This window comes from Callospermophilus lateralis, chromosome X (genome assembly GCF_048772815.1).
Source record: "Callospermophilus lateralis isolate mCalLat2 chromosome X, mCalLat2.hap1, whole genome shotgun sequence".
NCBI lineage: Eukaryota > Metazoa > Chordata > Mammalia > Rodentia > Sciuridae > Callospermophilus > Callospermophilus lateralis.
Genome location: NC_135325.1, coordinates 64,784,561 through 64,796,701, shown reverse-complemented (window position 1 = coordinate 64,796,701; position 12,141 = coordinate 64,784,561). Strand labels below are relative to the sequence as shown.

At 31.1% G+C, this 12,141-nt stretch overlaps 1 protein-coding gene across 2 annotated transcripts in view; it reads right to left on the bottom strand.

Annotated features, from left to right (window-relative positions):
• Apool (apolipoprotein O like) overlaps window positions 1–12,141 on the bottom strand; it is a 75,560-nt gene that overhangs the window by 22,537 nt on the left and 40,882 nt on the right. For both annotated transcript variants that reach the window (XM_077107167.1, XM_077107168.1), the window contains 2 exons: window positions 11,665–11,763; window positions 5,613–5,704 (listed from right to left, as the gene is read on the bottom strand). In XM_077107167.1, coding sequence (XP_076963282.1) covers window positions 5,613–5,704; window positions 11,665–11,763 — 191 coding nt within the window. The remainder of the gene's footprint in view (window positions 1–5,612; window positions 5,705–11,664; window positions 11,764–12,141) is intronic.

The window sequence follows — 12,141 nt, the reverse complement described above, 5'->3', positions numbered from 1 at the left end:
TAGAACCACCATTTGACTGAATTATCACACTCTATGGTTTATATCAAAAGGATTTAAAATACTATAGTGTCACAATTATACCAATGTTTATAGAAGCTTAATTAATAATAGCTAAGCTATAGAACCAACCTAGATTCCCTTCAACAGATGAGTGGATAAAGAAAATGTAGTATAATACAAACAGAGTATTACTTCACCATAAAGCAGAATGACTTAATGACATCTGCTACCAAATGGATGAATCTGGAGACTATCATGCCAAGTAAAGTCAGTCAGTTCCCAAAATCCAAAGGTCTAATGTTTTATTTGATACGTGGAAGCTAACCCACAATAAGGGGGTGGGGTGAGGGGTAGAGTAGAAGTACAGTAGATTAGATAAGGGGAATGGAGGAAAGGGAAGAGAGATAAGGAAAAGAAAGACAGTGAAATAAATCTGACATAATTTCCCCATGTACATATGTGAAAACAACATAGTGAATGCCACCACCATGTACATCATAAGAATGGGATTCTAAATACAGCTCCTTTTAAAAAATCCCCTGCTGACAGGCACATGGGCCACTTCCCTTTTTAGGAGAGGGAGGAAATTATGAGCAATGCTGAAACTAGTATCCTTACACATATAATTGGGATCATATTCCCTTGTGGTATTTCCTTAGAATAAATTCCTGGACATGAAATTTCTGAAGAAATGAGTACAAATATTTAATTTTTGATAATATTACCATAATGACACCCAGAAAGTCAGCAATATACTGCAGCAATTACACTCCAAGAACACAGTTCTGTTTTCTTACCCTATTCATCAGCAGTAGTATTATGAATCTTTTAAATCTTTTTCAAGTTGCAAGGCTAAAAGTCAACTCTCTATGACTATGGATGTAACTCAGTGTAGAGTGCTTGCTTAGCATACATGAGGCTCTGGGTTGAATGCCCAGCACATCATGCACTACACACTAACTATCCAAGAAAACAATATCTATATGAGCAGATAAGTTTGCAGTTATATGAGTGCTGATAAAATCTATCATCTTTCATAAAATCATGCCATTTATTTACTTTTTGTGGATTATCCCTTCATGTACTTTTTCCATTTTCCTAGAAAGCATTCGTCATTTTCTCATGGATTTATAGGAGCACTTAATACATGAAGACTACTCGTCCTTTGTCATATATATATATTACAAATAGTTTTCTCACTTTTTCATTTTATCTGTTAACTTTGTATATAGTATATTGTGTTGTAGTAATTTAATTCTTTTGATGTAGACAAATATGTAAATTTTTTCTTTCATGGCTTCTAGTCTGTTTTGCTTAAGACCTTTCCTATGACAAAATGATATAAGCATTCCCTTTTTCATCCTTTAAAGTAGCATTTTATTTTATGATTAGATTTTTATTCCACTTAGAACATTTAGAAATTTATTTTTACATCATAGCTGGTAACATTCTTAATTATTTTTTTTGAACAGTCAACTATCCCAACACATTTCTTGTATATTCCATCCTTTGTTTACACACTGATCTGAAAACATACTCTTACCACATACCAAATTCCACTCCCTTGTACAGAAAAATTAATATAATTTTTGCACATTTTCTTCATCCTCTTGATATATTTTATCATCTATATTTTAACCTAGTATAGTGAACAATACATTGTAGATGGACAACAAATGCTGGTTGAATGTAACCCTCCATTTTAATCAAGGGCTTCTGTAAGAATTGAATTAAATTTCTAGATTTAGAATATTTGACATATTTCAATGTTTATTCTTTTTGTCAAGAAATAAGATACATATCTATAAACACATTGAAGATTTTAAAACATATAATGTCACATATAATTGACAAAGTATTTGTCTTTCTGTGTCTGGCTTATTTCACTTAGCATAATGTTCTTCAGGTTGATCTATGATGTCTCAAGTGGCATGATTCCTACTTTTTTTGTGGCTAAACAATATTTCATCTTTATCTACATATCACAGTTTCTGTATTCATTCATCCACTGAGGTTATTTCAAATCATGTCTATTATGAATAATACTGCAATAAACATGCAGGCACAGATATTTCTTCAAGACACTCTTTTGTATATGTACCAGAATAGAACAGATAATAGAAACAGAGAACTCTAAGGAGAGGGGGTAGCAGAAATGTTTATCAAAGGTAGAAACTTTCAGTTATATGATGAACAATTTCTGGGGATATAATGTGCAGCATTGGTTAGTGATGGCTGTGTTAATTGGTTATGTTAATCACTATATAAAACCATACATATATACACACATACATAACCACACATATATGAAATACGCCCATTGCACACCTTTCATATATTCACTATTGCTCAATTAAATATATTATAACTTAAAATGCCTTCAATTATGTTTCATAATTTTTTAAATAGACTTGAAAAAATTATGTAGTAAGTTTAGTACTAGATATTTTATAGTTTTCAAAGAGGAAATCTTCATAGAGGAAAATAAATGAATTATGAAGAAAAGTATGAAAAGCAAAGAATAATCCCATCTTGAAGTATATTTTCAAGATGGAAAATAACATACAAACAGAGATATGAAAAATTTTGCTCTATATGTGTAATAAGAATTGTAATGCATTCTGCTGTCATGTATTTAAAAATAAAATGTTTTAAAAAATAAAATATTGTAAATAACTCAAAAAAGACATTTGATTTTCAAAGGATTTTCTGGACTATTATTTCTTAACCTTTTAAAATCATAGATACCATGAATAATCTTTTGGAAGTTATGGGCCCCTTCCTTCTGGAAAAAAAATAGTAGAAAAGCTGTTACCTGACATCCTTTTAAAAAGGCTTTCCAAATTAACCAAATATATATTTTTTAATTTATAGAAAATGATACTCATAGAATCCTGAGTATTCATCAATACTATTTTCCAATATTCCAATGTACATCTTTTGTACTTGGTTTGTCTGCTTACCAAGAATACAAGGCTTTTTTCTCCAAATTTGTTCATCAGTTTTACTTGTAACTAAACAATTTATATGTGACATAATATGGTAAAAGCAGTGTGAAAAAATTAGTTTGGGGCTGGTGTTGTGGCTCAGTGGTAGAGCACTTGCCCAGCATGTATGAGGCACTGGGTTTGATTCTCAGCACCACATAAAAATGAATGGATAAAATGAAGGTATTGTGTCTGTCTACAAGTAAAAAATTTAAAAAAATAGTTTGTAGGAAAATTAACTTTGAAGTTTTATAAAGACTCAAAGTAAAGGGCTATTAAAAATTGAATCCTATGAAATTAAAGGTTAATAAGATAGTTGTAAAATGCTTGGAAAATGATAAAATTTAACATAATTCGGCATTTATATACTTTAAACCTGTTTTAAGTGTGATTTTTATTTTCAAGGAATGTAAACAGAAATTTGTAGATGACACATTTGTAAGAAAGATATATCTTCATCAAGGACACTGGTACTCAAAGTCATCCTTTAAAATGGAGAAAAATGATTATGTATGCTTTAATTTGAAATAAAATTTCATATACATATTTTTAGATCTTTTTTACAATTAGATGCTGTAGTATTTTCAATTGTTAACTACTGATCCTGATAATATCAAATAGGAAGAGTTCTATTGTATATATACCTTTTTATGGAAATTTGGATGGGGAAATAATAGACTCAAGTCCACCATGGATCTCAGGTTAAGAAATCATGTTCTCTCTATAATATATTCTGCCAAATGTTACATATAATATTGTCATGTGACAAAGGAATAGCAAGCATTTCAGCTCTAGGAATTTAAGTAACAATCATTATTTATCCTAGAAGAATTTTTAGGGAATTAATATCTCTTATATTAAACAAACTTTTATTTGAAGTTCAGCAATTCTTTTATTTTTCCTTTGTAATATTTTATATCTTTATATTTAATATATTTCTTTTTAAAATATTTTTTAGTTGTTGATGGACCTTTATTTTTTAATTTATTTTTATGTGGTGCTGAGGATCAAACCCAGTGCCTCACACATGCTAGACAAGCGCTCTACCACTGAGCCACAACCCCAGTCCCTTAATATCATACTTTTAAAAACAAAAAAGATGTATACTATGCTCACAGTTATCTGTACATTCATCCATCAATTTTTTCTATCTTCTTGATGCATGGAAAGATGTCTAGGTTTATTCTATCAAATTTTGATACTCTTATTTTTATGGACAGAAGTAATGTGAGTGGTTAGTTTTCTGATAAACTTTTCTTTCTATAATGCTTGTATTATTTAAGGAGATGGGTAGGTATCATCTTGCTCAAACAAAGAATACAAAGCAATTAAATAAAAAATATACAATCCATGGTGGCATCGTCCACTGGGAACATTAATGGAGAGGAAACTAGGACATCTGCAACTGAGTGTAATCCTGGGCAAGTCAGTGACTAAAAATTCACTGACATGCTTTCCTTTTCAGCAAAGGAGAAAATATGGACACTGAATTAAATGTCCTCAAAGTTTTCTTTGAACATCAACATGGTATTAATTTCAGTGGCTAATTCCAACATAAAATCTTATGAGGGAGTTTTTAAAATGAATTTATGTTTTTATTAATCAATGCTGTCTCTCAAGTGTAACTAGATTTAATGCTCTCTTCCTTTGCTATAAACTTTTATAGCTCAATCATATTATAAATTATGTAGTACATGATATCATTGACATTTTCAAAATACTGAATAGGCAGTTTTATCTATATCAATAATTAAAGAGATGTACAAATGAAAATATAAATACATAAAGTCCTTCTCTATGCATCAAGTGTGAGAGGAAAATGTTAAATGTTGATAATTAATGGAGGAAGAAAAGGAGGAAAAAATGCATAGCCCCAAATTCTCCTTCTCAATCTGAACATGTGTTAAAAATAAAATACTAAAACTATTCAAATCATTAATATAATCTTTAGATTTATAGGTAAGCTCACAAGAAAATCATGAAACAACTCTAATAAGCATTTTTGAAAGATGTTTCTTTGTTCTAGGTGTTTTCAAAATTCATTTTGTATGTGATCATTTAATATTCCAAAACTACTCTGTAATCTATCAATTGATTATTTCTTGCATTATGTTAATCTTCTCAAATGAACAGCTGCTAAAAAGCATACTTTTCTGTTACTAAAAAACTGAATCTTGGGGCTGGAGTTGTAGCTCAGCAGTAGAGCGCTTGCCTCACACATGTGAAGCACTGGGCTCAATTCTCACCACTGCATATAGATAAGTAAATAAAATAAAGGTACATCAACAACTAAAAATATTTTTTAAAAACCTGAATCTTATATAGCATCAATGGAGCAGTATTTCTGCTTATAAATTCTAATTCAATGTCTCTGAATGTAATCCTCAAACCTGCATTTATGTTGTTGAACTATATTTAAACAAATTCATACTATTTGTGATGATTATGTAATTAAGAATGACATTTACCAGGCCGAGGTACTAATGTAATTTTGCCTACATAACTTGATACCAACTATATATCTCCCAAAATTAAATGTTGCAGGTATTATACAAAATTTAAATATTGTCACACTGAGAATTTAAAAAAATCATGAAAGGTTGGTATCACTTAAAAAGAACTTACCTTTGCAATTATTACTGACTGAACTGGGTAGCAAACAGTTGCTCCTAAAGTAGCCATTCCTAGTGGATAAACAACCTTCTTAAACCCAGAACCTATAAAATTCAAAAAGGTTTATTAAATTCCAAATAGATGCCACAAGAGACCTGAATCTTTTACTTATACTATAACATTTCCTTTGCTCGCCTTAAGCTATCATCCTCTTTTAAAATGCTCTTTAGATAATAATACCAATCAAAGTGATATCTAAAATGCCCTTAAGGATCTCAAATCAATTAATGAATGCCTTTTAGTTGTTATGTCCAATTAAGAAAAGTGTTCTCATTTTAATACTGATAATTTCCTAAACAAAAAAAAAATTGATGATTTTCTTCTGTTTTGAAGCTAGGTAGCTTTTCATGTCCTAAGAAACAAAGTTATAACCACACTTTTTCAAATATCTAACCAAGAACAATATAAAGAATTAATCAACTACTGGGTTGGTGACACCATATTAAAGTTAAATTAACTATCTCATATGTTCTTTTTTTTGATTAAGTTCATAGGAAGTTGAATGACTCAACTAAGTAATCAGCTAAGGACTTTAAAAGGTACATAACTCCTTCATGTCACTGATCTAGGCTAAGCATCTAAGAGTCATTTTTCAAACCATTTTTGAGAGCAAAACCCTTTCTAAAAAATTTCCATATAGACTCTCACTAGGAACTTTAATACATAAACCTTGTAAACTTGAAGCTGCTCTGATTAAACCAGGAATGAGAAGCTAAGTATTGCACCTTGTTTGTGTGGTTTATTAATTTGTCACTATTCACCCCTAAATACTTTCAGGGAACTCTAGTTTCTGCAGAAAAGCTGGAAATCCACCACTTTAAGCTAAAGCTTGGGTCCACCAGACAGTTTATTCAAAATAATGTGTATCTTAAATGCTTGGCTGGGTATCTTGAGTTCTGTAAATATAGTTAGGCAATTATATAATAGGACTTTAAATTGGGGTAAGTACTTTTTTATTTTCTCAAACAGTTTCTTCAATCCCTACTTGACAGTGGGATGAAACTAACCAAAGTATCCTACGTACATATGTTTTAGTCAGCTTTTGCGCTACTGCTACTAAAAGATTTGAACAAAACAATTTTAGGGGAAGAAAAGTGTATTTGAGGGCTCATGGTTTCAGAGATCTCAGTCCATAGAAGGCTGGTTCCATTCCTTGGGGTTCGAGGTGAGGCAGAACACCATGGCAGGAGACTGTAGCAGAGCAAACCAGCTCATATGATGGTCAAGAAGCAGAGAGAGAAAAAGTTCATTCCCCAGACACAAAATATATAACCCATAGCCATGTCCTCAATGAACCATTTCTTCTAGCCATATCCCACCTGCCCCCATTTACCAGTTATTCTCATCAGGGATTAATTCATTGACTAGTTTTAGGCTATAACCCAATTATTTCTCATCCAGATATTCTTGCATTGTCTCACACATGAGCTTTTGGGGGACACCTTGCATCCAAACATAACAATATATATGAATATACCATAGTGAATTTCACCTTTATGTGTATCTGCAAGGCACTAATTAAAAAAAAAAAAAAAAAAAAGCTCTGATAGGAGAAAGACCAGTAGAATAGAGGAAAGGGAACAGGGCAAGGGAAAAGTGGAAGAAAAGGGGAAATCCTGGGAATAGAATTAAAGTAAATTACATACAATGCTTGCATAATTATATCAAAATGAACCCCAATATTATGTATAATAATAATGCATTAAAAATTAAAGAAACAAAGAAACATCTTATCTGGCATATGAACAAAGACTAAGGTAAAAAGCATCTGGTAATATTTACAAGCAACACTGTACTTTAGGAAAAGATAAAACAAACAGTATATTTCTCTGACTGGTTTACTTATTATTAACATAGCCTTTTACAGTCATGCCTATTATAGACTGAGCTTGAGGGAAGTCGGTAGGCAAACTCCTTGTATTTCTTATGTAGGTTTTCTTGAGATTTAAACTGTTTTTATACCATATGAGAACAGAAGGTCTAGGTTAATTAAAACATGTACTAATTTGCTCTTTTAGTCCTGCTCAGTATTATTACAGTTTCTATTACTTAATTGTTGATTATATAGTCCTATTATCTCACAATTTAGTTCCTTTGACTCAAGCAAAGTTCTGCAATTGTGCTGCTCCTAAACTTGGTAGGTGGTGGTTTTTCCTTGATGTGTTATTTTAAAGATTAGAAAACTTAGGTTTGTCCTCTCTTTACTTGATATAATAAGCTAATCTGCAAAAAAATAAATTTAAGTTCAATATTCCTACTCCAATAATTACAAAAGGATTCTAGATACAATCACAAACTACCTATGTGTTATACTAAGAAGCCATTAAGTGATTTCCTTTTACCTCTATTTAACAGAGTTAGATGAAAATAACAGATTTCAAACACTTTTGACTATGACTCATACTAAGAAATAAATTTTACATTATGACCTATGTCATATCACATATACATACACTTCACAGAAACAAAAATTTCATGATATTTACCTATGTTAAATACAAAGAACTGTGATCTTTGCTATTCTCCTCTATTTTATCTTTTAATAAAAATGCGTTCTTAGATCTACATTTATTTCACCACTTACTAGTATGTTGAAATGTGAAGTCTAAAAAACATGCATTACATTATTTTAGCTGACATTCAGAAACATGGTGAATGACCTAAGGAACAATTTCTCTTACAAGAAGAAATTAAGTAATGCATTTTGGACAATTCCCTTCAAAATTTAGGAGGGAGCAGATAGAGGGAAGAGAGTTTGGATAGTGGTTGCCAGAACAGAGATAAACATTATATTCTACTATTCTATAGCACAGTAGGGTGATTATAGTTAATAAAAACCTATTATATATTTTAGGAAAAACCAGAAGAGAGGAGCTTGAATTCTCTAAACAAAAAAATGATGAGATGCAGACATTAATTATCCTGATTTGATCAGTACATAATATAGGAGTAATGTAATATCATACTGTACCCCATAAACACGTAAAATTATTGTGTGCTAATTAAAAACTCAAATGTTTCAGGAAATGAAAATGTTACCCACTCTGATTTGATCATTATACCACAGAAAAAATATATATATACAATTAAAATAATCAATAAAGATAAAATGTATAAAATTAATTATCAGTATTATTGTTACATATGAAGATCTTGGGTTTAAGGTATTTTCTACTGAATAATTTGTAATGCATATTCAATTAGAAGTTGGTCACGTGTTAAATGGAATCTAGGCATTATTATTACATATAGGAAGAGTGTTGGTTCTACTGAAATGAGATATATGGGTTAGAGTTAGGATGCTGCAATTTTTCTAAATATGGACAAAGTTCTGTTACCTAAGTAGGTGTAGTTGAAGCTGTTTTTAGGATTATACATTTGGACAAACCAACCACAAAATGATACCACACTGCAGAATGGTTCAGAGCTGTACCTCAAGTACTTTAGTTTGGGGACAATGTTTAGTAAATGGGATGTGGACAGAGAATGGATGGAAGGAGGCCAAAATGGCTACTGACCAGAGAACTACACTAGCTTAATAAGGGCTTAGGGGAGGAGGCAACACATTAATGTCTACTGAGAGGAATATCCATATCTAGAGGCAAAAAATGGCCAAAGACAAAATTCACTGTGTAATTATCAGATAGGATTATTTAATGGTATGGAGAAAGAATTAACAAAGCATGCTTGAGACCACTATCACTAGAAAACTCTGCAGGCAATGTTGGCCCTTGGCTAGCAGCTGGGCACTTAACCAATAACCAGTTCCTTATAACAATTCAAAACATTTGCTAAATAAGAGTGGCTCAAATTTTTTAAACTCTGTACAAATGATGTGATTTATGCTGAATACCTGTTTTCCTTCTGGAAGTTTGGAATTTTGGTACATGTAGGTAGATACTGTTTCTTTAGCAATCCCTCAATTAAACCTTGTTCACTCAGCTTATAGTTGTTACTCAACCCATGTCAACAACATCTCATTCACATTGTCACAATTCATTACTGAAGAAATTAAGCACACCCAGGATGACTTCACTATGAAAGGACTCATGAAAGTTTATACCTGGTTTCTTACAAACTTTGCATTATGTACCTTTTCCTTTTCTTTTGCTGATTTTACTCTGTATCATTTCACTGCAATATGACCATATGCTGAACCCTATAAGTCTTTCTAGCTAACTACCAAATCTAGGGGTGGTCTTAGGGACTCTCCACACAAGTGGTATAGTGGAGAAACACAGCTGGTAGAAACACAGAGTATAAAAAGGGGCAAAGAAATAAAACATATCAAGTCTCACAATGAATGAGAGTAGTGAGGTAAATTGCCTACTTTCAAAGATCCATTCTGAGCTAACTAAACAGTCCCAACCACTTTGGTCTAGAAGAGACTAAAAGTAAATTAAATTTTATCCAATATAGCATAACATCTCAAAGCCTTAACATACCCCCAGAATATGGGAGGTCATGATTAACAAAAGTGGTTTGAGTAGTTAATGTATATATTTATATTAACAAAAAACTCTCAAGAACATTTTTGGTAGTTAAGAGATTTTTAAGATGCTTAAAAAATAAAACTACCTAGAAGAAAAAATGTCAAATTCAATTTTAATAGAAACAACTATATATTGTATCATTTTATTAAAAATGATTATACAGCAAGTTTGTACATTTCTATCAATTTTAATACATGCACAGTCATGTAATTATAATGACAATTAAGATACATAATAATTCTACCATTCTTAAAAAATACCTCATGCTGTCTCCTTTTGTAATTGCACCTTTCCTCACTCCTAACCCCTGGGAATCAATTACCTGTTTTCTCTCACTATAGTTTTTCATTTTAAGAATGTCATCGAAACAAAAATGTAAGTAGACTGTCTTCTTTCCCCCAGACTCATCAGGATTGCTGGACATAGCAAGATCATCTTCTCTTTTGGCGTTGAATAGTATTCATTTGTAAGGATATTCCACAATTTTTTTTAGCCATTTACAAGTTGACAAACATCTGGATTACTTCCAGATTTATATGATTATGAACAGAGCCACTACAAACTATTGCATATAAGTTTTTTTATTCATTAGTTTTATTTCATATTTTTATATGCAGTTCATGATTCTTGAATATTTACAAAATCCCAATAAAATTTGCATAGATAACTTTTTATATAAAATTTTATAGGGCTTATGAATTTCTGAGGCTATTTAATGGACTACAGATAATTCTAGATAGTCCAGATACTTATCAGGTCTTATTAATGTTAGTATTTAATGGGTACCACAGGTATGTCTCTTTTTCCCTTTCTTTTGTAATGATTTTATCAGTGCATTATAATTTCACACAACTATGGGTTTCATCTTGACATACATAAATACATATAACAAAATTTGCTTCAATTCATCCCCAATACTTCTCCATTCCCTCCCATCCTCTCTCCCCATAACCCCCTCTCTCTACTCTATTATCTTCCTTCTTTTAATTTTTTAAATTATTATATTATAGCTAAGCATAAAAGTAGCATTCATTGTGAATATTCCTACATGCACATAGCATAATTTGATCAATTTCAGGTTTTTATTTCTCCAGGGTATATACCCAGAAGTAGAATTGCTAGGTTGCATATGAAATATATTTTTCAGATTATGAGAAGCTGTGAAGCTATTTTTCATATTGGCTATATCATTTTGCACTTTTACAAGTAGTGCATGAGAATTTTAGCTGCTCTCCATTCTTGATTACTGTTGATATTGTTGGTCTTATACGCTTTGGTCATTTTAATATTTGTGCCATGGTATTTCACTGTGGTTCTCATCTGCATTTCCCTGTAATGAGACTGAAAAAAATTTATAAGTCTTTATAAAATTAAACATAGGGTATTAAGGAATCTAAAGTTTCTACACTAACCTATCCTAATGTTATTCAATAAAGGCTATGAGGTTTGCTCATCAAAGTAAAATTTAAATTGATATAATGACATTGAAAGAGCATATTTTTGAAACCTACCTTTTCTTGCTGAAACCAGGCCTGCCAATCCTGAAACTGTAATCACTCCCATTTTTGGAAGAAAATCTTGAGGTGGATTCTTCAGATAGACATATGCATCTCAAGAAATCAGGTAAAAATTAATATAAATGACTGACTACAATTGGGTATTCTCTGCAGGTATTATACAGAAAGGTTTAAGAGATTAGCTTATTAATAGTGGACAATAAGGTAACAGTGAATGGTTTAAACACTCTTTAAAAGAACTGTACAAAATGTTCGTATGAGCAATGATCTAAAATTTGATAATAATTACTGTCACAAAATAAAAACTCGAATGATATTTATTTTCTTAATGATACACACAGTTATTACTCTTCTGTAAAATATAATGCTAGAGGGTCCATCTTTTTTAATATTTATTTTTTGGTTGTAGTTGAACACAATATCTTTATTTATTTATTTATTTTTGTGTGGGCTGAGGATAGAACCCAGGGC